The sequence below is a fragment of the Podarcis melisellensis genome, assembly GCF_964234715.1.
Source record: "Podarcis melisellensis genome assembly, chromosome: 11".
In the NCBI taxonomy this organism is placed as follows: Eukaryota; Metazoa; Chordata; class Lepidosauria; order Squamata; family Lacertidae; genus Podarcis; species Podarcis melisellensis.
In genome coordinates, this window is record NC_138543.1 from 46,327,000 (window position 1) to 46,354,597 (window position 27,598).

The window sequence follows — 27,598 nt, forward strand, 5'->3', positions numbered from 1 at the left end:
TACTGTGGCTCCTATCACATGTCTTTCCCACTACCATATGATGCAAAAAGCAGCCCATGCAAACGTCTAAGGTTTTGCAACATTTACAAACCTGATTGTGATAATCTGTCCAAAGTTGAGGTCCATGTTATTAACCTGTGCAATGAAAATTGCAGCCAGTGCCTCATACAAAGCTGTACCATCCATGTTAATAGTTGCACCCACAGGAAGCACAAATCTTGTAATGCGTTTATCTACTCCATTATTCTCTTCCAAACACCTAAATGTGATCGGCAAGGTGGCAGAACTAAAGCCGAAAGGGGGGAAATGGAGAAAAATTAACTCATCGGAAAAGGCAGGTAACATTGATACGGGTGATGGCTATACACATTATTGTTGACATTATGGAGCCACCCAGAATAAGGATGGCAGACAGAGATTTCCTGTCTCCTCAAATTACCTAAAAAATATTATTATTTAAATGAAATTAGTTCACATGTTCAACTGTGTGCCAGTGCTCCAATCTAGCTAAGAGCATCTCCCCACATAGTTGGGTGCCTGTGTGTGTTATTGGTAGAGCCCATAACTCAGTGGTGGATCTCATGAGCTGCCTGCAGATGTGTCCTGGTTCACACCCTGTCATTTCAGTTGAAAGCCTTAGATTTGGAAAGCTAGTGCCAAAGTAGATAGCACTGGATATAAAGTAGCTCCAGATGCTCACTTACTGGATCAGGAACCATGGGCTGTATCCAATGCTAGTCCATCTCAGAGTAGACCCATGAGTGTAAATAGGATGTCCATTGGTATGTGCACCCAAATGTGAAATCTCTGGCCCTCCAGAAGTTGCTGGGCTTCAGCTTCCATTAGCCCAAGCCAGCATAGTCAGTGGTCAGGTTTGATGGGCGCTACAGTCCACCAACACCCGGAAGGCATCAGGTTCTCCACTCCTGGCCTAAACTCAATGCACTGCTGTAAACTTTATGTGAATTGAAATGCAGTTCCCTGTCCATACACTGGTACAGCTTGTCATGTTTAATTCCCTTTGTAAAACATGACTAGAGCTGGGCTGAGGCAAAAGTGGAGTTATTAAAATGGTGTGCGGTTCGAATCCCCATGACGGGGTGAGCTCCCATTGCTCGGTCCCTGCTCCTGCCCACCTAGCAGTTCAAAAGCACATCAAAGTGCAAGTAGATCAATAGGTACCACTCTGGCGGGAGGGTAAACGGCGTTTCCGTGCGCTGCTCTGGTTCGCCAGAAGCGGCTTAGTCCTGCTGGCCACATGACCCGGAAGCTGTATGTTGGCTCCCTTGGCCAATAAAGCGAGATGAGCGCCGCAACCCCAGAGTCGGCCACGACTGGACCCCTTTACCTTTTAAATGCATATGCAAACTCAGTAACTCAAAATTCTACTCCAAATCAAACTCGATCTGGCTATGAATATTCCTACCTTGAAGATGTTCCCAGGGCTGTGATGAGAGCTTGCAGCAATCCTCCAATGAAGACCCAAGGGTTCTTTCGAGTGATGAGGAAGTAGAGTAAAGGCAGCACTACAATAGCATGGATGAGCAAGCCAATGATGACAGTAACAGTATACATGGCAAGCTGCCCTCCAATCACACCCATATCTTCCATCTCAACAATTTTCCCAGCAATCAAAAACAGGATACCAAGTGGTGCATACCTACAAACAAATCACACAGTTAATATAATATACGACTATCCAATGAGAAGCCTAGGAGTGCATATTTTGGTGGTGCTATTTGCACGCACTCAGAAATTTCCTGACGCATTCCCAGGGGGCTAAGGCTGAAATCCCAAACACATTTACATGAGAGTAAGCTTCACCGAATAGAGAGGAACTTACTTCCAAGCAAACATGCACGAGATTGTTCTGTTATTTAGATGCACTGGAAATTAATGGCAAATAAATGGAGAACGTTAGGCAGGGAAGGGATATTTCCTCTTGTATTCTGTAAAATGCCATGCACACGGATGGTGCTAGATAGATCAACAAACGTAGCATTCAACACCTACCACATGATTAGTGATACGAGGCGCATGATAGCCTCATTAAGGCTATCAAAGAATTCTCTCAATGCTCGTCCTTGCTCCTTCATGTTCCCTATCACCAGTCCAAAGCTGATTGAGAACACAACCAGTCCAAGTGCATTTACTCCATTTACAGCCCCTGGAACAGGGATCATCTCCTTTTTCAACTGAGTTAGGTTTTCCATTGCTTCGGACACATTGTTTATAATGCCAGCAAGGACAGATGTTTCGTTTGAGTCAACTGCTATACTAGGTGTCCGTTCCTCATAGTTTGTTTTGAACTGTGAGAGATGGGGAAAAGGAGAGACGTTATAGCCGTGTCTTTTCTAGGCATTACAAAAACATAATGGCTAAGACTACTCAGTTGCATCTGATCAGAAGATTTACTTGAAGCTCCCGGATGAAGATAGGTGTAATTAAAACCACACATTGTTACCTGTTTAAAGCAGGCTTCCACCAGATTCGGAGGGAACATGTTTCTGTGAAGAAAGAACAACAACTATTTGAGGAATAGTATACATCTTCTATCATTTCAAGATGAAGCCCTATTGAAGCTGGTGGGGTTTACATCAAAGGCAATATGTATAGGGTGGGGCTCCATGGTCATCTATTTGGCCTGACCCAATAGGATTCTTCTTACGTTCTTCTCATAAGAAGCTTCCATACCATACTAGGTCAGATTGTTTGTCCACCTAGTGATGATCTATAGTGACTTGCAGTGGTTCTTTGGGCAGAGGTGTTTCCCATCATTTGCTACTTGATCCTCTTAATGGAAGATGTCAGGGACTGAATATGAGACATGTATTCTACCACAGGCATATGGTCTCAGCAGTATATTGAACTAGCATCAATTTACTCTCTCTTTTTTTCTTTTTTTAAAAGATTGCTACTTCTTTGCAATTCACCAAATTAATCTCAGCGAATTTTCTCCTCAACCTTTTGAGCAGGAGCATGCTGCAAATCAACCCCGCCTCAAGTTTACCTTGGTTAGACAGTAGAAATAATAAATACATGTCATCCTTGATTCAGAATATAAACCACACTTTTGCAGTGAGAAAGTAACGCCGCTGAAGGAGAAGGGTATAGAAAGAGGCCCTCCAAAACTTAGAGCCAGAACATTGTTTGAAATCACAGTTCCAACAGGTTCACAGTCAACCCACAGAAGAAATTCTCAAATTCCTCACATGCTTTTCGAAGGCACAGCTGTGGGGAGAATTGGGGCAGGTCTGCCTAAGGCGTTTTGCTAACACAAAGGATAAGAAGGTGTCCCCCAAATCCACATATCACAATCCACAACATTTTTGTACACTGGCCTTAATGATTTCCAGAATGAAATGTCCACAACAGGAAGTTAGAACCAAATCCTACTGTAATCTTTCCATATTAAAAATTCTATGTGAAATTTTATTTGAGTCAGTACTATAAAATTCTAAACTTAAAAAAAGCCACAGACATCCTGTTATTATGTCAAGGAGTCCTACGCTAACTACCTTCTTCTTTTACTTTTCCATTCTACATACAGAATCAGACTGGAGCCCTGGAATATAAAGGAGCCCCTGACCATTAGGTCATCTCGCTTGACTGGCCGAGGGAGCCGGCATACAGCTTCCGGGTCATGTGGCCAGCATGACTAAGCTGCTTCTGGCGAACCAGAGCAGCGCACGGAAACGCTGTTTACTTTCCTGCCGGAGCGGTACCTATTTATCTACTTGCACTTTGACATGCTTCCGAACTGCTAGGTTGGCAGGAGCAGGGACCGAGCAATGGGAGCTCACCCCGTTATGGGGATTCGAACCGCGACCTTCTGATCAGCAAATCCTAGGCTCTGTGGTTTAACCCACAGCGCCACCCACGTCCCAGCCCTGGAACATAGGAAGCTGCTATTTAAACAAGTCAGGCCATAGATCCATCTAGCATCAACATGCAGCACCTCTCCATGGTTTCAGATGGGACATTCCCAGCTTTGCTTGGAAATGCCAGGGATTGAGCCTGGTACTGTCTGCATGGAAAGCCATTGCTCTACTATTGAGATCAATGGTGGCTGGCCCCTGAATCTTACTTCAATACTGATGATGGGACAATATCCTCCACCACACTGAGCATAGCAGGAGAGTTTCAATAGTGCAGAGTAGACCAGCTTGGGGAACTCAGGGGAAATGGTGGGTGAATACCACCTCCTCAATTATGTTTCCTGAGGCAGCCATATTAAAGGTAAAGGTAAAGGTACCCCTGCCCGTACGGGCCAGTCTTGACAGACTCTGGGGTTGTGCGCCCATCTCACTTAAGAGGCCAGGGGCCAGCACTGTCCGGAGACACTTCCGGGTCACATGGCCAGTGTGACATCGCTGCTCTGGCGAGCCAGAGCTGCACACGGAAACGCCATTTACCTTCCCGCTGGTAAGCGGTCCCTATATATCTACTTGCACCTGGAGGTGCTTTCGAACTGCTAGGTTGGCAGGCGCTGGGACCGAGCAGCGGGAGCGCACCCCACAGCAGGGATTCGAACCGCCGACCTTTCGATCAGCAAGTCCTAGGCGCTGAGGCTTTAACCCACAGCGCCACCTGTGTCCCGGCAGCCATATTACTTTGCCTAATAGTAGGGCTGACTCCGAATGGGGGAATTATGAATTGCTTCAAATCTCATTAGTAAACCCCACAGAAGCTTAAAAAGCCTGATCAATAAGCCTTGGGTGTGTGTGTCTATGTTTACAAGTTATTTCTGAGCCGGGGGTGCCATTTTGAAGGGAAAAGAGAGAGAAAGAGATTGATAGCTCTGGGTGTTAATAAATTCAGTCATATGCTGTAACATTCATTACCTTGCTTATGCGACAGAAAATGCATTTTTACCTGATCAAGTCCAGAAAGGCATCTGCGGCTGTCACTCGTACAATCTTGCCTTCTCGATGCATTTTTTCCTTCGATCCTTTCCCTGGATGGATGATGACCACCATGATAATTCCAATCAGGACAGCAATGATCGTGGTGCTCATGTAGTAGACGACGGCTCGGAGCCCCATCTTCCCTGATGCTTTGCTGTCCAGGGCAGCAACTCCTAGCAAATAGAAGCATGAGAGTGAAACTAGAGTCTGTACATCACAAAAAACTGTGAATACACATACTAGAATAAGCATTCTTGGTAATACTAGAACCCTGATGAATGGCGTGGCTTTCAGAAAAAGAAGTATTTCTTCTCAAAGCGTGTTGTTAAATTACGGAATTTGCTCCCACAAGTTACAGCCACCAGCTCTGATGGCTTTAAAAGAGGATGCGACAAATGGAAGAATAAAGCTATCCGTGACTACTAGTCACGATGGCTATATTATCAACAGTATCAAAGATAGAATGCTTCTGAATATGAAAGCAGATGTTCTCTCATGGAGCTACAGTCCAAAGAGGGAAGGATCATAGTTCAGTGATAGAGCAACTGCCTCCCCACCCACAGATTCAATCCCCAGCAGCTTCAGGTATCATAGAATCGTGGATTTGGAAGGGTCCACATGGGTCATCTAGTCCAACCCCCTGCAATGCAGGAGTGTTTTGCCCAACATGGGGCTCAAACCCACAGCCCTGAGATTAATAGTCTTGTGCTCTACCGACTGAGCTATCCCACTTCAGTGTTGACGGTGCTGATGTAGATGGCCCAATGGTCTGGCTTGATATAAAGTGACTTCCTTCGCTCTTATGTTACATTTCTCCCTTGAAATTTGAGACATGGTGTGCTTTATAACAGCACAACTGCAGGGGAGATAAAAGCTTCTCCTCTCTCCCTTGATACACATGAACTTCCCTTGGATTGGGAGAGATGGTATGTCTGTTTTCGGAATGCGTTGCAAACGCTATATAGCACAATTATTTTGTGCTCAAACTTCTTATGTTGTAATTTCTTATTTACAAAAGAAGCTGGTTCCCAAAAATTGTACAAACTGTTATAATTCACAAATTGTAATTTAAAAATTGTACAAAGAAACGCATGAATGTATATTAAAAACATATAGTAAAAACATCACATTATACACAGGCTGTAGATGCTATTACCCAAAAATATTGAGCTGGTATAATCTTTTACTATTTCCATATACTTTCTAATATATGTATTGATTATTTAATTTCTATAGTGCTTAATATATAAAAAAAATATCTCCAAGCAGTGTACAGAAAGCTGAAACAACAGGCAACTTAAACAGATATTACAAAAACACACAGCTACATATAAAAATGTTACATTAATATAAAGTTTGTAATATATAAAACTATCAATTCATTTTCCTTCTGACACCCCTTCCTCTCTGCCTCCAGGTTCTCACCCAGGGTCCAAAGAAACTCTCAGCTCACCCACAAAAGTCTCACAATGAAAAGAGTTCCTGGAAACAGCTGGCATCACCCTACTCTCTCACTCTGGACTTGCCTTTTATGGACATGCCCAAGGAGGATGGTACCTCCCAAGGCTGCCCACAGCTGCACTCTCCACACCCAGTTCCAGGTGCAGCAGGTTTGATGAGTTTCCCAGGTGGTCCAAAGGATGGGGAAAATGCTTCCCTCCACTCACGGATCTTTCTTCACCCTCTGTCCTCTCTTCCTCTGGCTTCATACCCATCCTTCAAGCATCTTAACTTGTGGGAGTGAAACCTTCATCAGTGCTCCAGCAGATACTTGATTACAGGTGCAGAGGAAATTCCACATTTAAAGAGAGATGAAAGAGACACAGGACAAGAGTTCTATCTGAACTAATCAGCCCCTTGAGTTATAAGTGGGGTCTTCTGCTCCCTGATTCCTGCTTATTGCTGCAGGCAGGGCACCAGGTGGGAATTAAGTGAGAAGCAGAGTAGTGTTAAGAACTGCCACTTTTCAGGAAGTGGGTAAAGCATGGGAGAGGTAATCAGCACCAGGAACAGTAAAGGCTTTGCTGATTTTTTGGGAAGTATATGAGATCCTGTGACTCTGACCTGGTCTGCTAGACCAGCCTTGTCCAAGCTGGTGCCCTCCAGATGTTTTGGATGCCACCTCCTTTCAGCTCCCAGTAGAAGGGACAATGGTCATGGATCATGGGAACTGCAGTCCACAACATCTAGAGGACTTCAGTTGGGGAAAGGCTGTGGTAGACTATCCCTCCTTGTGGACTTCTGCTCATGATCAGAGCAGGATGTGAAGAACACAGCTAGTACAAGTCTGAAGGAACACCTATCACAGCTAGCTAATCCTAGCATAGACTCTGTCAACCAGGAGGTCTGTTGTCATTCCAGACAAAGGACAACAGTCCTCTGATAGCATTTTAAAAAACAAAACAAAAGCATTTTAAGATACACAGGGAGCCTCTGCAGATATAAAAAGGTCCATGCTTTAGACAACCACATTCCAGCAGTTGGAAAGTGATGAAGAGGATGAGAGATGGGATGCAGCTAGTGTGCTCAACCAAACTTGCCCCCATCACATGTTCACTGTCTCTTATTCATAGCACCTGAATTGCTTTACTGTTTTTAGTGTATGCCATATGTTTTTAATGTAAGTCCCTTGTTTCCCTGGAATGCTCCTAATTACTCTTGATTTTTTTTTTAATAGGGTTGTTTGAAACTCTTCAGAAGACTGGTAGATCATTGTATGTTTCCTATTTCCTCAGTAAACATTCCTGAAAGGTGTACAGTGGTACCTCAGGTTACATACGCTTCAGGTTACATACGCTTCAGGTTACAGACTCACCTAACCCAGAAATAGTGCTTCAGGTTAAGAACTTTGCTTCAGGATGAGAACAGAAATCGTGCTCTAGCGGTGTGGTGGCAGTGGGAGGCCCCATTAGCTAAAGTGGTGCTTCAGGTTAAGAACAGTTTCAGGTTAAGTACGGACCTCTGGAATGAATTAAGTACTTAACCCAAGGTACCACTGTATAAGAACATTGAAAGTGCCTTGGCAGGATCAAAATCTCAGCAACTATCAAGTGAAAAGAAATTAGTTGGCGGCCCACCTGTGGAGTGTGATGGTCCACCTGTAATATTCTTCACTGAGCTCTCATGATAAACCTATGGATATTGTATCGCTGGCATATTATACCTATAGTGTCCAAATTTTTTTTTAAAAAAAACACTTTTAGCTGCTGAAAATGCCAGGTTGACATGCTGAAGTGTTCCCTATTCTTATGGGATCCAGGTGTAGAGGAAATTATCAAATAGTGAGCAGTCAGTGTAAAATTTGATCTGCAAACTGTATTTCCAAATTATTTGGAGGATTAATGACAAAGCAGCTACTAATTTGCTAACAGAAACCCAATTCTGGAATGTCCTCCCTTTAAAGGCTCACTAGGTGCCTAAGTTGCTATATTTTGGTGCCAGACAAAAACGTTATTTAGCCAGGTATTTTAATTTTAATTGCTGTCATTCTTAACCCTGTTTAATATAAACAAAGCAAAACGAACTTGGCATTAGCCATGTACGCTATGTAATACAAAGAGACCTCCAATGAAGATGATGTAGAGATATTTTCATTTGGACCACGGTTCATGAATCTTTCACCGGGGTCAAGGTCTCTTGCCCTCAGACAGGTTCCCCAATGCCATGTTTTGTGGAGAGATTGCGATTACTTAGAGATAATTTTGTACATGCTCAGATTCACTCTTGTCTTTTTATCATCACCTTCCGTAACTCTGCCCTTGGCACTGAAGCCAGGTTCTATAGCTGAAGAGCATAGGCAGGCTCCAAACTCCAGACATGCTGTGCTTTGAGCTGCAACTGATTTATCCTCTGAAACTTGTCAAGTGCAAAGCAACAAGGAACTTTTTGGATGCCCAGCCCAGCAGTACATTTCCTGTTCCTCACATCTGCCAGGGCAAAGCCCTGCTGCGGGGGCTGTTTAGATACTAATTTAACTCTTTGCATGATTCCGTCTTTTGCTCACTGTATTGGAATGTGCCACACAATATGCTTTTTGAAGGGAAACTAAAGGCGTAATTTATCTTCTTTATGTGTGCTAAGCAGAGCAAGAGGTAAGGACTCGCAGAGATTCACAGCAAGCCATAGAACAGTGATTAGTAACAGCTGACAGCCTCGGACCAAGGCTCTTTCTCTTTGGTAGCCTCATTGTAATACCAGAGCACAAAGAACTTACTGTCCCAGTGCCAAGAATCAGAAGTGCAGGAGCACAGAGAATAGCAGCACAATTTTATTTTTTTTACAGGAACAAAACACAGCTGATACCTGCTTAGTGGAGACCTGAAAAGGCCATCCTTTTATGGACGTGACATCTTGATTAGCATTTCCCCCCCATCTCACAAGAAGGTTTAAAGTTGCTCATTCACAAAAAGAAGAAGAAATGAGTGTTGGCAGGGAGGGGGGAAAGGGGCGCATGCACACTCACACCAGTCACCCACTATTAAAGGCGATTTGCTTCTGAAAAAAGAACTTCCAGTTGATGATTTTGTTGGCCCTCCTAATGCTAAATAAGCATGATGTAATGCGGTGAATTGCTTTAGTTTAATTAGAGGAGAGTTCATCATAGTAACTTATTAAGCCAGTCAAACGGCATGGTCACTTGGGATGCAGAGCAATTAAAGCAGAAAATTAACACACTAGTAAAAATAATACATCAGAAGCAGATTCTTGATGCATGGAAATAGCAGACACTTGTACGTGTTGTTAGACTACAACTCCCATCATCCCTGACCATTGATCATTCTAGCTAGGGCTGCTGGGAGTCAATGTTCAACAATATCTGCAGGGATAGCCATCTTTGGCTTGAAAGATCATTATGGTCATTTGGCTGGGGTTACCCTCTCTCCCACATCAAATTCCCCAGTCAGGAACAAAAGGATTTTGGGGCGCTGACTTGGGCCCCAGATCATGGGTGCCCAGCGGTGCTGTTATAACATGAAGTCATGGCTTTACATCACCCCCGGAAGTGATGTTGGAGGCCCTGCGAAGCCTAGGACACTCCTTTCAAGCCCCCCCCCCCAAGGCCTCAGATGAGACCCAGAAGTTGCGTCCAAGGCCCCACAGAGTGGGTGCTGAGCGAGCCCCCAGGGCTTGCTGGAGATGCAACCAGTGATGGATTTGTATGACCAAACTATAGATTCAGCTTCATATCTATCAAATGCTTTCTCAAAATGCTCCACTTGTACAACTCACGCAACTTGCAACTCAACAGGCTGAAAGCAGTGCACCCTCTGTGTACTGCAGTCCACCATAAACTGAGCACTGTTTTTCCAGTGAAAGTGCAGGATGCACATTTTCTCAAAGAAAATAAAAAAAAATAAAGTTTCTGGAACTGCAAAACGCAAAGCAGGAGGTTTCAATGGAAAGTGGAGCACATTGCAATATGCAGCTGATGGGTTTTCTTATGCTCAGAGGACCATAAATTGCAAGGATTAGTATATCTTATACTAATAATTATTACAAGAACTCTAAAAGATAGATTAGCATTATTATCCTCGTGCTGAAGATGAGTGGTTGAGGCTGAAAGATAAAAGCTTGGCTAAGACTACTTAGTAAGTTTGAGACTGGGTGTCAGGTGTGTGTGCAGGAGCCAGGCCCTGTGACCAATAGGAATCTGCAGGACTGGGGCCTTCCTAAGTTTGTTCTGAAGAGGCAAGGCGTGGCCGCACAAGTGAGGCCAATTGGTAACTCACAGCACCTGGTGGCAAGAGCTGGGAAGGGATATAAGGTCAGCATTTCCCTTTGGCTCTTTGCCACAGCAACACGCTTCCTGCCTTGCTGAGTTTGGCTTCTTGCTTCCTGATCCTTGAACCTTGGCTTCTTGACTCCTTGTTTCTTTATCCTCGGACCCTTGACTTTGTGACTCCTTGCTTCTTGATCCTCGGACCCTTGACTTCATGGCTTCTTGATCCTCAGACCCTTGACTTCATGACTCCTTGCTTCTTGATCCTCGGACCCTTGACTTCCTGACTCCTGGCTTCTGGACCCTCGTTCCTGCTCCCACTCCCCCATCTTGCCCCCGGTCCTGATGTTCCCTGCCAGGACTATGATCGCCCTTGAACTGGACCGTGATACTGGGACAGGGTATAAATTTGGGACTTCCACATTAACAAGGGCCAAGTCAAACATTCTTTTAAAAGAACTCTTGGCTCAGGATTTGGGAGCTCTGAGTGAGGGCCGAGATTTCCCAAGACCACCATCCTTCTTGGTTTACCCATCATCTGTTTTACTGTCCTGGTGATGATGACAATGGTGTTCCTTGGAATTCCAGTGGCTGGTTGCTGGCATTGCCATCCTCCAACTTCCAAGAGTCACAGCAGGAAGTATTGCCCTCACTCTCATTGACTCAATGGTGACACTATGTGGTGACCTACTGCCCTCAATCTAGGAAGTCCTGGAGGCAAAATGGTGATCGCCCCACACTAGGAAACAGTCTGGTCACCAATAGCAATTACTCTCTATGTCAGTCCCCTCTCTTCTGTGCCACAGAAAATCATCAAAATGACCTTCCTGAATGCAAAGCTTCTGAATGAGGTGGCAAAACTGGGGAGGCCATTTCAGCTCAGCCCTGGACAATCTCTTCCAAATGCTGTTGGTTCTTCCAGGTCTATGGAATTAGATTTTCGCTGACGATAAGACTGATGCTTAGAGATGGACTCAGAACTAAAACCAGGAAGATGACATTCCCCTGAAACATGAGCCATGGAGTTTTTCTCCTATAGCTGCAGGCAGGGGTCATGGTGTCACAGAAAAACCAGACTTCCTGCTCCAGAATCAGGCACAACTTTCTGACCCCTGGAAATGAGGGTCAGAGTTCATGGCCTTGTTGGAAATGCTGTCGGTTGCGGCAACGGTGCTCTCTGAATGCAGCCACACATCAAGTTCAGCAAGGAACTCCTGCTGTTCCTGGGAGAGAAATTTAGGTCCCGTAGAGTCACGTGGCGTAAGGGAAGGGAGTTTTGTGGCCACAATGACACTCATCACTTACTCTCAGAAAAAGAGTAATCATTGCTGGAGCATCTGAGAGTGCATGGAATGGGGAAGCACGAAGGTGCAGTGAGAAGGCAGAACAATCGCAGGGTGCAGGAGAAAGGAAAGAAATACCCTAGTCTTCATGCCTCAGTGCAGTGACTTGAAACTTCATGGTCTCAGAATTGGTCAAATGACACACAAACTGCTCCTGAGAACAACCACTGGGAGAGCTCCATCTCAAGCTGCTATTTGGTATGGGAGGAAAAATGTGGAGCACCATATAAAAATGTTTTAATAATTAAATGTCCCTCTGCTTAAGGGGAAAAAAAAACAGCTTTCCAGGGGCAGGACTTTCAGCAGTACAGGACCTCTTCCCTGCATTGTGGTTAAACTTGCTCTCTCCACCAGTGGAGTTCAAAAGGCTGAAATGCAATGCATGACATTTATTGTCATGACTAGCTCGACTTTCAGTCCTGAAGTGCTGGTTCTGGAGTTTCTCACTGAATGGGAATGTGGGGAACAGGTTGCATATCTATTGCTAGATCTCAGAAACACCTTGTATCAAGATTAGTATAGAACACCACAAAACAAACAGAGATGAGCAAAGATCTGCCATTTCATGCAAGTAACTTGCATTAAAAATAATAATAATAATAATAAAAATTCAAGTTCGGGGGGGAATCTAACATATGCCCAAGGTTAGCAACTAGATTTCTCAGAGGTGGGGGTGCTTGAGGAATGCTCTATTTAAAAACAGAGTTGATTTTCACTCCCCTACCCCCAGCCTCTGAAATGAGAACAGGACAGTTATCTTTCAGATTTCACACTGCTCTGAATATTGCAACACAGTTCTCAGCTATTTTTGTAAAGCATTTATGCAAGTATAAATGTGTACTTTGCGAGAAAATGCATCCAAAGATTCATATTCCAATATGTATTTAAACATGACTTCTGACGCAATTAAAAAAAACACCGATTGGTGCAGAAATGGAATAAGCTTCTGAAGGAACAGATGCAAAAATGACATGGAGCCAAAATAGACTGATCCATCCATCTTTTCATAGAGAATCACTTTGAGAAGGTAGTTTGTGAGGAGAGATGGGCCACAATCCAAAGGCCCTCAGAAAAAACTTACTGCTAAGTTGTATTGCCTCAATGAGACTTTGTATCCAGACAAAAGAAGTGGATTCTTTGCACCACGCGAAGCAGCCAAACAACTTGGGTTGAAACATCAGAACGAAGAATCCTTACCTATTCACACTGGACAACTGACCTCATTCCCTTTACAAACTAGCTGCCTTCTGCAGACAACAGCATATGGACATCAATATTGTCTACAAAGATACTTCTAGCCATTGATAAAGCCACTCTGTCCTCCCTGCTCAAGTGGAAACCATCCTGTTTTCTTGCCAACCACCCCACTGCCACTCATCCCTCGCACCATTCTTGGTTCAACGATGGATCTTCTTCCTCCCTCTGATATTTGTTGTATTTATAAAAGGGTGGAGGAAGGAGGGAAGGATATTTTCTGTTTTAAAAATAATATTATTGCAGTCACACAAAGCAGATGAGAAGATTCCTATGCAGTATCGTAAAATAGTCTTATATTTTTGTTACAAGTCAAAATACTCAAAGCACTATCTATGCAGCAAGCCTATTTATTAATTTATTTTTAGGAGGGGTGTGTAAATCCTAATTTCCCTGCTCTGTTATTTGTGGCAGCAGAGAGGGTTTGTTGTGGCTAAAATGTCTTCCACATTCTTCCATTCTTCTACTTACGCTCAGCCTGTATAAATACAGCGGTACCTCTGGTTACGAACTTAATTCGTTCCGGAGGTCCGTTCTTAACCTGAAACCGTTCTTAACCTGAGGTACCACTTTAGCTAATGGGGCCTCCTGCTGCTGCGTGATTTCTGTTCTCATCCTGAGGTAAAGTTCTTAACCCGAGGTGCTACTTCCAGGTTAGTGGAGTCTGTAACTCAAAGTGTTTGTAACCCGAGGTGTTTGTAACCCGAGGTACCACTGTATGTATAAACAAAACCTTGCTATCACAGAAATGCCATCATTCTCCTGCGGCCTTCATTCCAAGATAACTAACCCCAGGGCTCACACTAGAACCCCCGAAACCTCTCACTACTCAGAGACTGGGGTATGTGTAACAATATGAAATAAAGCAGATGAGTAAAACATGAGCATATTTGGTATGACCAAAGACAACTTCAGCTCTGAAAAAATATTTCCTTCTATTGTAAGGGTTGCCATGGCCTTGCAAAGGCCTTCATTGGCAGCCCCAGGGAGGTGGCCCTGATTCTGAGATTTACTTTTTTCAGCAAGTAGGTCTATAGCTCTCTTAGAAAGAAAGTTATGAAGCAAAATGTGCAGGTATGTTTCCGAGCAATTTCTGTGAAATCAGCCAGCCTTGCTGCTGACTGTCAGTGTTTTTAGACAAAGAAGCTTAGACCAGGTCAGGCATTTTGCTCACCTGTCTCAATATTGTTCCTTTGAATGGTAGCCACTTTCTAAGATCTCAGGCAGAGAGAGATCTTTCTCATCAAGTATAATTTGCCCTTTTAAATGATGTCAGAAACTCAACATGGGACCTTCTGCATGTAAAGCATCTATATATAAAGGAATTTTATTTTCAATTTCTTTCCTAATAATTCTCATGGTGTATTACTGCAGAGGTCACCAATACTTTTAAGCCAGTGGGCACATTTGGTTTTTTAAGCTACTCCTCATTCTGGTCAATTCTTTCCCCCTTCCTTGAATCAGCCCACACCTCACCTTTCCAAGGGAGCTGGGTAAAAGTCGGACCCAGTGGAGTTAATGAGCTGAAAGAGGAAGTGGGAAAGAGCATCACTTTTACAACTTCCTCCTTCAGCTCTATGAATTTTTCAAGGGATAAAAAGGTAACCACCACTTTGTGATCAAGGGGTGCTCATTGAGAGGGGGTACTCAAAGGCTTTGTTGTGCCAAGGGAAGACCCCAAGGGGACCACTTCACCCAGAGGTACCATGTTGATGCCCCCTGAATTATTTTACCAAGTATCTGAATCCTGGAGTTTGCCATCTTTCATGCACTCGGCTGTAACCATTTCTTTCTCTTTATCAACACATTGGCAAAAGGGAAAGAGAAAGCAGCAGCTGCTGCAAAACAGAAAAAGGGAAAAGATAAGAGTGTACCTGTTACTAAGCTGGATACAATGAGAGGCAAAACCAGCATCTGCAACATTCTCATTAAGAGTTCGCCTGGGAAGGAAAAGTACTTCACTTCTCGGTAGCTGAAGTGGTATGACCGAAGACCAAATCCAAGGATGATACCTGGGGAGAAAGTAAAGGAAAAAAAAATGAGACTACCATCTTTGTCACAAATTGCATGTATTCAGGGTCAACTGAAAGGAGGCTCACGGAAGCTCTGAGCATAGACTCAACAAACTTTCAAACTATCAAATACTTTGCTGAAATCAAGATAAATTATATCCACAGCATTCCTACAATCCACTAAACTAGTAACCCAATAAAAAGGAAGGTAACATTAATCTGTTGGGATACAAATCCATGCTGACTCCTACCAATCACTGCATTATTATCAATATGCCTATAAATTGTCTCCATTATATTCTCCACCCGTATCAAAATATTTTCCGTTAACTCTTCCCTTCTCCCCTTTTTGGAGACTGGGACAACATTTACCTGTCTCCAGTCCTGTGCTACCTCACCTGTTCGCCAAGATTTCTCAAAGAAGGTGGACAAATGTTCCGGGCGTACCCAGCAAATTCCTTCCTTACACTAGACCTGAACACATTTAAGGCAGCTTTGTATTTCCTCATCAACACCTTAGCAATCATGAACCACAATCCTGACCTTCCTCTAGAATAGAATCATAGAATCATAGAGTTGGAAGAGACCACAAGGGCCATTGAGTCCAACCCCCTGCCAAGCAGGAAACACCATCAGGGCACTCCTGACATATGGTTGTCAAGCCTCTGCTTAAAGACCTCCAAAGAAGGAGACACCACCACACTCCTTGGCAGCAAATTCCACTGTTGAACAGCTCTTACTGTCAGGAAGTTCTTCCTAATGTTTAGGTGGAATCTTCTTTCTTGTAGTTTGGATCCATTGCTCCGTGTCCGCTTCTCTGGAGCAGCAGAAAACAACCTTTCTCCCTCCTCTATGTGACATCCTTTTATATATTTGAACATGGCTATCATATCACCCCTTAACCTCCTCTTCTCCAGGCTAAACATGCCCAGCTCCCTTAGCCGTTCCTCATAAGGCATCGTTTCCAGGTCTTTGACCATTTTGGTTGCCCTCCTCTGGACACGTTCCAGTTTGTCAGTGTCCTTCTTGAACTGTGGTGCCCAGTTATGCTATTTATCTAGTTATGCTATTTATGCAAGGTTCCTTGGACCAAGGCAATGGCCATTAAATCTGCTTGTCCATAGTACAAGCATGCTCCGAGTTCACTTGCATGGGGCTTGCCCCTGAAGACAAAACCTCACAAACTTTTATTTCATTACAGTAACTTGACTTGCACTGAAGGTCACCACACATGAGTGCCCTGCTTACAGAAGCTTGGAAATAATCTTTTCAGACCTCTCTGTAGTGATTCTCCCTTCTCATCCTAAATAGGTCATGAGACATGTTCACCTCAAGGAACCCTTGATGTTTTGCTCAGCACTATGGCCAGCACACGCAAGGTGGTCCTGTGCACCAGCCTGGATTGTCCCCAAGGACATATATCTGTGCCAAGTGTAATGGGCAACTTGCTCCTGTTTGACCTCAGTGGCTATGGAAGGACAACTTTAAATTACAAACTCTGCAATGTGCAACAGCTGTGTGCTAAGTTCCTAACTATGCTAAATGTGCAACTTTGGGCAGAAGAGCAAAAAGATGCTGCGTGCATTTCCACTCCCACATATCAGTGTGTGTTTCAGACAGAATCCAAAAATAGCCCAGATATGCAGAAAACTCTTAGCAAATTCAGGGTCCGTAAGCTTTTTTTTTGCATCTTGCTGATGCGAACACAGTTTGTGCATAAGAAGGGCTTCACCCATCTGAAGACGTTGGATGCTTTGTTACCAATTCCCTTTTGCTAGTCTCTCTCACAGCCCCCTTCATGGATCACTGCCTTGCCATGGCGAAGGGGCTTGAATAACTCAGAGAAGCTGGGAGCTATGCTGTGCAGGGTCACCCAAGATGGACAGGTCATAGTGGAGAGTTTTGACCAAACGTGATCCACCTGGAGCAGGAACCGGAAAGCCACTCCAGTATCCCTACCAAGAAAACTCCATGGACAAAGACAACAGGCATATAAAAGTTTTGACCAAACTGCGGAAGGCAGTGGAAGACAGGAGTGGCTGGAGTGCCCTGGTCCATGGGGTCACGAAGAGTCGGACACGACTAAATGACTAAACAACAACAACTCTCACAGCACACCTTTCTACACAACATAGAGAACACACTTCAGATTTCATAGCTGAGCTGTAGCTCATCCTGTTTCCCGGGTATGTGCTTGTAGAAACTAGCCTACTGCGCATAGGTAAATTTTGAATGCATCGCTCCACCTGTTGTTTCCTCTGTCCTTGGCCCGCCATGGGCATGTGGCCCTCAGAAGAGTGCCTGGGAGAGAATACGGCCCTCAGGATGAAAAAGGTCCCTAAATCCAGATCTGGAACACAGCAGGAGATAAAGGACTAAAACACCCTGTCTTCTACTCTGGGATCCCAACCCAGACTGGACCCCTTATGCTGGCTATTTCTGTAAAAAGAAATCCTGCACTCAGGGGCAAACAACATGATAATTGTCATGAGCTGTTTGACCCTCAACAGTACAACTGTACTCTACAGAAAAATGGAGGTGCTGAGTATCACTTAAGAGGAACTTAGCACACTAAAGGATCAGACCTAAATTGACTAGACCTGGAGCAAGCCCTTTTCAGTAAGAGTTTCAGGTTTCCAAATAATTTGTGAGCCTTTCAAAGGAACAAAGGCTTGTAAGAAATACCCCAAAGCTGTTCTACAGGCTTTGCCTCGACCTTTCACATCAGTGGGGTAGAAAAAGCAAATATTCAGAGAGAGCACAGAAGAAGCACATATTTTCATATAATTAAAAAAACACACACCAATCCATGCCCTGATTGTTTTCTGGACAACAATTTATTCCAGTTTTAATATAATGCAGAATTAGAAATGCACTTAAAAGATTTAGCTGTATATAACCACCAAAAAGAACAGAAAATATAAAGCCTTTTTATTCCATTTTATACTTTTTCATGTTAATGGACAGATATTAGGTTTAAGTGAGTTTTTAAAAGGCAGCTCTGCTATGTTATTAGTTACAGCTTGGTAATACTTCTATTTGCTTGACCATAGGCCATGCAAGATGATGACAAACAATAAGCACATCATTTGAATAATTACAGAATGATAAAACTACAGAACTATAAGGCAATTTCGAGGCAAGCATTCAATAGATTGCTGCATGTAAACTTGCTTATCCAAAATCAGATCTTTTACCAAACTCCGATCACACCTAAAAGCCTATCCCAGGCATCCCCAACCTTCACCCTCCAGATGTTTTCTACTACAATTCCCATCATCCCTGACCACTGGTCCTGTTAGCTAGGGATCATGGGAGTTGTAGGCCAAAACATCTGGAGGGCTGCAGGTTTTTCTATCCTATGAAACGTCTATGGCTCAAACAACTGGGTTCTGTGAGACTCCTGAACAGCAATGAAACCATGTGGCTACATTGCATCCTCTTTTATTCTATTAAAATCATATCACATTTTTCACTTAAAGCAAATAATTAAAAAAGAAGTAGAATAGCAATGAAAATAACCATCTACATACAACAGTAACAAAATTATCACATCTGTGAAAATAACCCAGCCAATTCCACCTCCAATTAACCCAGTCTATGTAAATTAAAATGTTTATAATAGGTGGTGGATAACGATCAAGGTTGTTGTTTTTAACATTTATTTATTTGAATTGACTTGCTAGTCTCTTAGTCCAAAAAAGTCTCTAAGAGACTCACACGAAGGGAGGAGGCATAATGTACAAAACAATAAATGTCAATAAAACCATTTCAATAACCCACATGGAAACCCAGCAGAGAAATAACGAAAACTAAAGCACCTAGAACCTTTTCTCCAATAGTCCTTCAACCAACTTGTCCATCATCCATCTTTTGATTACAATGAGAGATGATAGACATTTTAGCCTGGTAGCCTAAAGAATGTTGATGAAGGCACCAGGCAGACCTAACTGAGGAGAGCATTCCACAGACGAGAAGCCACCTGTCACTGAGGGGAGAGCACTCCACAAATCGAGGTGCCACAGATGACAAAGCCCCCTCACTTGTTGCTGCACAATGCATACTTGGCAAAGGAGAGCATCCCAGCCAGTTTTACAGCAAGGGCAGGTGCATAAGGGAGTAGGGACTCCATCAGGTATCCTGGTTTGAAGCAGTGTAGGGCTTTATGTCAACACAAGCACCTTGAACTTGGCTTGGTAGCACACTGGTAGCCATTGCAGCTATTTTAGAACTGGTGTGACATGTACTCACCAGCCTGCTTCAGTCGGCAGCCCCACACAGAGTGCACTGCAATAATCAATTTGTGAAGTTACCACTGCATGGATCACTGTGGCCAAGTTATCCCTGGCTAGGAATGGCCCTAGATGGCACACCAGCTAAAGCTAGCCAAGAGCGCTTCAAACCCTATGGAGGCTACCAGCATTTCCATTGGCAATGCTAGATTGAAGAGTACCAACAGACTACGTAGCTATTCCTTATAGGGGGCTGCAACCCCATTCAGAACCTGCCCAATTCCCAGACGTTGGAACCTTCAATTCACAGGGCCACCATCTTATCAGGATTCAGTCTCAGCTCATTGGCCCTCATACAGTCTATTACTAGAACCACAAACTAACCAAGAAGTTGCCTTGCCTCTCCTAACTCAGGTGGGGGGGGGGGAGTAACAGAGCTGTGCATCATTAGCAAGACTGTATGACAAAAAACCCTTGCCCGTCCACATTCACACAAACATTACTAGCCCAGTTATTTGCACCTTACCCACTGCCACAAATACCTTACTAAAACCCTACCCACTGGTGAAAAGCGGGGGGGGGGGGGTGTTCCTCGATTCTCCACCCTCCATCTTGTTATCAATGTCAGCCCAACATGGCTTCCGGCTGAATGTCTGCAGTGCAGAGTCTGCTGGACTTGCACAATTTAAAAGCTTGATCATGAAGGGAATTTCATGATGGAGAAGGAGGGAACAGGACTGAGGTCACACATAAGACTTGGTCCAGCAGGCACAACGTTTTATTAATAGACTCTTTCTAGAAATACCAAACATGATCCTTACAAGGCATTTGGAGGTACTTGGCTTTCTCCAAATCATACACAGCATTTAAAAATAATTATTAATGTTAAATATCTATATGGTGTTTCTGTGGTATATCTGATTGATACCTGCCTCACCTGTGATGGTGATGGCACTGAGAACAGTGGACTTTAAAGAACAGGGAGGTTTGGAACGGGCAGTCCTTCAGATAACATGAGCCCAAGACATGGAAGATTCTCCCCCCCCCCCTTTAAACAATGTGATAAATGTCATGTCAACTTTGCCCCTTTATATTCCAAAGTTGCAGGCAATGTCTAGCATTTGAGCCCTATTTTGGTATAGGTGCCATTTATTTATTTCCCGATACAACACTGTCTGAAACACAACTGTGGCGATAAAAATACACAGAACCCAACCTGAGCCAATGGATTCAAGTGACAAGACATATAGGACTTTATATGTTAACATCAGCTCCTTGAACTGAATCTGGTAACCGGAAACCGGTGAGCATTGTTTTAACAACAGAAAGCTACCCATGCCGTTCAATTATGTGGTGGCCATGTTCTGAACACGGGGATGTTTCCAAGGAGAGCCCCAATACATCGTAGCAGCCAAATCTTCACCTAGGGCATGGGTAAGTGTGACAAGAGGGTCTGGAGGTGGAGAAAGCAAAATCATTCCCCTGATAGCACTTGGGCATCTAAAGTAAGGGCCAGAGCTAACAGTCCTCCTAAGCTGCAAAATGGGTCTTTCAGGGGAAGTGCAACCCCATTGAGATCCATTAAAACAGTCAATTGGCAGGATTTCCAACATTGGTATTTTGCTTCAGTTTCTTACCCCATCATTCAGACCATTACTGATTCCAGGCACCCGTTCAGCACATCCATCACCTCATCTGACTCAGATGAATAGGTGATAACGGAGTCCTGCATTTTAGTGATCTGTTGGTGACACTTTAGCCCAAACCTCTGAACAGCCTCATATACATTTAGATCAAGGTAACCAATAGGGTGCCCTCCATATGTTGTTGGACTACAACCCATATCATCTTTGGCCACTGGCCATGCTGCCTGGGAGTTGTAGTTCAACATTACATAGAAGGAACCACATTGTCTGATTCCTCTTTTAGGTGTCTACCACCTATCCAATGAACTAAAACCAGCTTTTCTTTCTGACCCAAGGAAAGGGGAATATAATTTAAAGTCAAAGAAACAAAAACTACAGCTCAGAAGGCTATTTTTCATGTTTTCTTTTTCCTTTCATATTTCAACAACACATCTGAGCCCAAAGACTACATGGCTGCTTGCAGGGTAATAAGCACAAAATTGGGCAACTGCAGAACTTTTAACAGTGTCTTCTTGGTACAGTGAGCTGTGGCAAAAAGCCCTGGCAGAAAAAATAATAATCATGTACCAACTTAAATTAGCTGGAGGCAAAGATAAAATATTATATTTTCATATAGTGTAGTTTGATTTTATATCACATGCAAATCAGGGACACATGCAGCAGCATTTATTACAGCCTCTCTCCAAATGATGGAAAAGAGACTAAGTATACAATGTAATATTATGATGAAGAATACAGAAAAGGTCCAAGTTGCCAATGGAGGTTACATAAATGTTTACCTACACAGAGATGAAAAATATGTTACATGCATTGCCTTCTGTTAGTAATTACAAGATGTAATCCTGCCAATTTTGTTTATTGTTGTTTGTTTTTGGAGTCTGGATTTTTATTTTTAAAAAATACATGCCTCTTTGAGTTGTCCTGCATCTGTTTAAATTTGTGGCACTAATTCACATCAGTTAAACCTGTGCAGGACAATCTTAGATTTGTAAGTCTCACCAGCTTCAAAAGGGCTTACTAGCTGGAAAGCATTGTGTAGGATTGCTTAGTTTGTTAATCTACTGATTATGATGAGTAAAGCTAGCAGTCCTACATAATTTAAAATAGTTATTTTACCACAATAAAATGTATTTAGCAGCTGACTGGTCTAGATTTTTGGAACTCTCATAAGACCCAAAGGATCCAGGTAGGATACACTGGGAGACAGGAAGCAAAAGGAGGAGCGGTTTTTAAAAGCAATGCAAACTTGAGATGGAATTCGTTTTGATATGTCATCCAAAATGATGTCCTCTTGTGCAGGGAAGTGTCAGAGATGTGTTATCTTAGTAGAAATAATGATGCTTTCTATCCAAAATAAACCAGCTGGAAGAACATGGACAAAAACTAACGAGAAAGATGAATTTATGGCTGGAAGGATAAACTATTTAAAAGAGGTGCACTATGCAGAGAGAATGAAAGGGTAATATAATATAATTCCTCCTTGCGCCATTTATTTATTACACATATAACCCACTTAGATCCTTTAAGGAAGTCCAATACCAGTAAGATTTAGCTTGGTTTTTATTTCAGTTTTGCCCAATTCTTTTCACTCCCTTTGATAAACATACACATCCAATTCAGTGGATAAGTTCAGATGTTGCGGCCAAACCAAGCTTTGTCTACCCGGACTGTTCTTCAGGCTTTTGTGTAACCCCCTCCTTTCTTTCCTGCTTTCTTATGCACCAATTCCCTCTTTGGTTTGCAATAACTACAGTTTGACAAGACATCCCAATTTTTTTAAATTATGGTGGTTTCAAACTACAGCTTGGTTTTGAGAATGGGATATCAATTTGAACTGACTTTCCAATTCTGATAATAACAATAGTTTGCTCAAAGCCCAGGGAATGATTTGGGAGTGCCCAATGGGCTACTGTTTTTCTGGAGCTAAGAAGGTGTAGACTTTGGTTAGGAGATTGCTGGGAGTTCCAATAAGATAGCAGTATTTTAGAAACCCCATAGTTTGCCCTATTAGTCACCATGGCAATTTATAGTTATCATGAAGCAGGAAATGAGAGAGGGAACCACAGCATGCAAAGCCAAGACATGGCCCTGAAGACCACCCACGGTGTGGTTGTGAACCAGGCCACTATTAGCAAACTATTGCATTCTTCTTATTCATTATGAAAAACAATCAAAATATACTGTATGAAGTCAAGTATCACACAAATAAGCATGAGCTTGCAATAAAACAACTCCCTCCTTATTAGGGCAATTGAAGGGCTTTCTGTGGAAACTAATAATATAAGAATTGCTAAATTATCATCTCACTCAGCAGCCAAGATGATACCCCTGGAAACCTAACATGACTGTTCTCTATTACTGTTTGTTCCAGCATTCAGTAATCATATGTATATTACAAAAACAGGATAGTATACCTCTGGATAGTAGGTAATACAAAGATCGTTAACATCTTGCTAACTTTCCTAGCTAATAGCTATTGCAAGACTGTTCTCTGTCAAAACCCAATCTCGAATAATCTGTCTTATTTAGCAACACAGCACCATCTTGGGATCAGTTCTGTATGTTATTCCATGTGAAGAATAACTAGACAAGGAAAGAAAAATGTAACCATGCCCTGCTAGGAACATCATCCAAAGAACCAAACCAAAATCTGAAAAAAATAGCTGGCACAAAAGACAGTGACATCAAATACTTGTGAGAAAAGGAAAGTCTTGAGCTGGTACTAAAAATATTGTAGTGTTGGTGCCTTCCTCTAAACCACCAAATAAACTCACTCCAGAATTTTCATAATGTCATATACTTCAGTGATGCCGCCCCTAAACTAAGAAGCATCCCAAATGTTTCTTCATAAGGAAGCTAGTCCAAGCTCTTGATTGGGAACTTGCATCCCTCCAAATATTGCTGGACTTGAACTCTGTCATGACTAATGACTTGGGGACCCAGCCATGCATAGTGGGGACTGTTGAGGAGAAGGTTCAGACATCTTCCTTGAGGGAAGAACACCAGCACCTCAGAGAACACATCTCTACCACCATACCTTGACGCAGAGGAAAAGCCCCTGCAGAACATCTGTCTCCCTAGTCTCACAGAAGCCATAGACTGCAATATAAGGTGACGACTCTTCAACCAGACAGCCTGCTCTTTCAGGGAGGTAAAGCCTAGCACACGACAGGTCTGGTCAGCCTACATAAGGTTCTGGTTGGCCCCACAAGGGACATCATCTCCAGTAGCTGCATTAGTAGGGCCCCTTGGAACTGTCCAAGGTTCTGTACACGCTCTTCTTTACCTCAGCATTGCCAGCTTCCCCTGGGAGCCTCAAGTACCCACCAAACTGGACCAATGCCCATGAATCCTGACCATTGACCATGCTGAATGAAGCTGATGGGAGAAGGAGTCCAACAAGTTCTGGGGAGCCTTAATGGATTGAGCCTTTGTAATGTACATCAAGGGGGAAAGGAAGAAGGCACGAGAGACAGAACTCAAAGGATTACAATGTTATACTAAGTTAACTGAATGTACAACTTGATGTTTCCAGTTCAGCTGTAATAGTTTTCAACCTTTCCCAAACGATGAAAGGAATTACTTAAATTAAGCTTGCAATCAGTCTGTGCTAATTGGTTAAACTGGAGCTAAGGCAAATTGTTCCAGAAAGGTAACCAGTTCTAATGTTCTTTTGAGGCCTTAAGCCCTGAGTGAAACCAGGTGCTAAAATCTGAGCAAAACATGATGCCAAACTGAAGTCTCACACTGAAGTCAGAGCTTTCTCCATACAGAGTAAGCAAAAATAAACTATGTGGAAGGTCAGCTGGTTGGAGACGAGGCAAGCAGTAAATCAAAACAAGAGCTGCTAAAGGCAACATCTCTTGGATAAGTTGAGACGGAACTGACCTGGCTACCTGGGAGGTATTTATAGGAATCATGGCGCATTAAAATTTAGAGAATCAATGTGGTGCAGATGATAGTGTCACACAAGGTGATCCATGTCCAAACCTATGTTCAGCCATAAAGTTCATGTGGTCTCCTTGAGCCCCTCACTGCCTCTTAGCCTCACTTCGCCTCACAGCAGGTTAGTGATTATAAAATGGAGGAGGTATTTCTTACTGATTGTAGGTGGAGTTTATTACTACCTGGTCCAAAGAAAGAGAAAAATGGCAAAGTTTTGGCTAGAGCATAGATGAGAAACCCGTGACTCTCTAGATGCGATTGGATCCCATCTGCCCAGACCATTGCCATGCTGGCTGGGACTCCCTCGAAAGGTGGCGGAATCTCCTTCCTCTTTAAGCAGAGGTTGGGTGGTCATCTGTCATGGATGCTTTAGTTGAGCATTGCAAGGGGTTGGACTAGATCAGCCTTTCTCAACCTGTGGGGCCAGAGCTCAGGGATGATGGGAGTTGTAGTCCAGCAACATCTGGGGACCCACAGGTTGAGAACCGCTGGATCAGATGATCCTCAGGGTCCCTTCCAATTCTACGATTCTATGATTCTGTTGTTCACTGCTAGACCAGACAAGATAGAAGAATCATTACAGGTGGCAGCTACAGCTTCGTCACAGCAGAACTGCTATCCCTTAAAGCATCTGCAAAATGAAGTGCCCCTTGCTTTAGGTGCTTCAAGTTCTATGCTACCATTGCTGCTTGGTGCTGGGTCTAGCCACAGGAACATGAGACTTTTCTCTATACAGTGGTACCTCAGGATACATATGCTTTAGGTTACAGACTCCGCTAACCCAGAAACAGTACCTTGGGTTAAGAACTTTGCTTCAGGATGAGAACATAAATAGTGCTGCGGTGGTGCGGCAGAAGCCGGAGGCCCCATTAGCTAAAGTGGTGCTTCAGGTTAAGAACACTTTCAGGTTAAAAACGGACCTCCAGAACAAATTAAGTATGTAACCAGAGGTACCACTGTACTGATCCTGCTAGTCACCATGAATTAGCAGTGGCTGTAATGAGGATTGCCTGACTGAATATTTACATAGTTATCAAGCTGCTGGCAATCACAATTCAGATTGCTCATCACACACGGCATCTTTGCTTCCATTTTACTGTGCATTTATGAAACCCACCAAAATATTCCTTCTATGAGAAAAATCTTTTCATCCTGATGTTAACCATTAGATCTCCTCCTCCTCTTTGGTTTTGCCTGATGGTGCAAAGTGCCCTTAACTCAAGCTCAGCCCTCTATTTAGAAATAGCGCTCCTCTGTGAAGTATAAATATCCATCCTTTCCCTCACCACTTCTTTCCAGGTTTCATCCCTTCACCCCAAAGAATCATGACCAGTAGGAAAGGCTCTCCTTTTCAGAAAGGAATTCTCAATGCTCTGCACCAAGGTTACAGTACCTGTGACCCTACAGAAGCTGTTGGACTCCAATTTCCACCATCCCTGACCACTGACCACAAATCTAAGGCTGATAGGAGCTGAGTCTAACACCACCTGATGGGCCGTGGGTCCCCCATTCTTGCTCGATGCATTCCTGATTAAAATAGACAGTATCCATGCAGAAAGAGAGAGAAAACCCAAACTCATACGATTCCAGAAGATGACAATATAAGATTGCATTGCAATTAGCGCAGTTGATCCATTTACAAAACGTCCATGGTACAAAATTAGATATTTTACAAGTGAAACAAACTAAATTAGTCTGCAAATCAACCTCTTAAGACTATCATATATTGCTGATTGGACTTTACTACACTATTTTATAGAATGGATGTCTGACCAGTGTCTACATTGCTATGTTTTAGACCTATGCTTCAAGCTTTCTTATTCATGTAGGCTTTCCCTGCCATAGTTGCCCATGCTGTTGAAGATATTTTGCTCTTTTTCCGTATTGTATTTTGCATATACCGTAATTCTAGGTTTTAAAATGCACATTGCTCATGTATTTTAAAACGTTAAGCGGTATAGAAATTCCAACAAACAAATAAATTCAACAAATACCGTAAGTCCTTGTATCAGAAACATTCTTTTTCTTGTCTTCTTTCTCCCTCTCTTTTTCTTAAAGAGGAGGAAGATTTCCGCAAAATTCAAAAGCTAAATCACTGTATAGGCACTGCTACTGTATGGATCCAGCCCCGCAAAGTTAAGTTACTTAAACTCAGTCCTCCAGTGAACCATTTGAAGAAGTGTTTCTGTGAGATTGTATGCCAAGACCTGCAATTCCACCAACATCATTCAGGTTTTTTTGGGGGGTGGGGGCACTAGAAAGGCTCATTTCCAAATTGTAATAGACATTTCAGAATATGTTAGCACGCTAGAAAGATTGCACATCAAAACTTCGAATGCTGCAATTCAAGGTTCCATGCTGTCCAATATGACTGACAAGACAGGAAGTAGCTCATACGAAATCATTCCCAGTGGTTTCTCAAACATGTACAATGTCGCTTTCTGTTTTACTGCGACCAAACAAAAATAGCTGTTGGTTCTGATGTTCAGCTTGCAGCTTGGTTCTGGGGAAAACAACGGCTCATCCCACACCCCACACAG

The 27,598-nt window shown here is 43.1% G+C and overlaps 1 protein-coding gene across 1 annotated transcript in view; it reads right to left on the reverse strand.

Annotated features, from left to right (window-relative positions):
• The window catches only part of SLC1A3 (solute carrier family 1 member 3), a 37,108-nt gene that overhangs the window by 3,591 nt on the left and 5,919 nt on the right, over window positions 1–27,598 (reverse strand). Inside the window, exons 3-8 of the mRNA XM_081929803.1 lie at window positions 15,098–15,235; window positions 4,876–5,080; window positions 2,465–2,507; window positions 2,014–2,309; window positions 1,427–1,660; window positions 92–286 (exon numbers count right to left, since the gene is read on the reverse strand). Coding sequence (XP_081785929.1) covers window positions 92–286; window positions 1,427–1,660; window positions 2,014–2,309; window positions 2,465–2,507; window positions 4,876–5,080; window positions 15,098–15,235 — 1,111 coding nt within the window. The remainder of the gene's footprint in view (window positions 1–91; window positions 287–1,426; window positions 1,661–2,013; window positions 2,310–2,464; window positions 2,508–4,875; window positions 5,081–15,097; window positions 15,236–27,598) is intronic.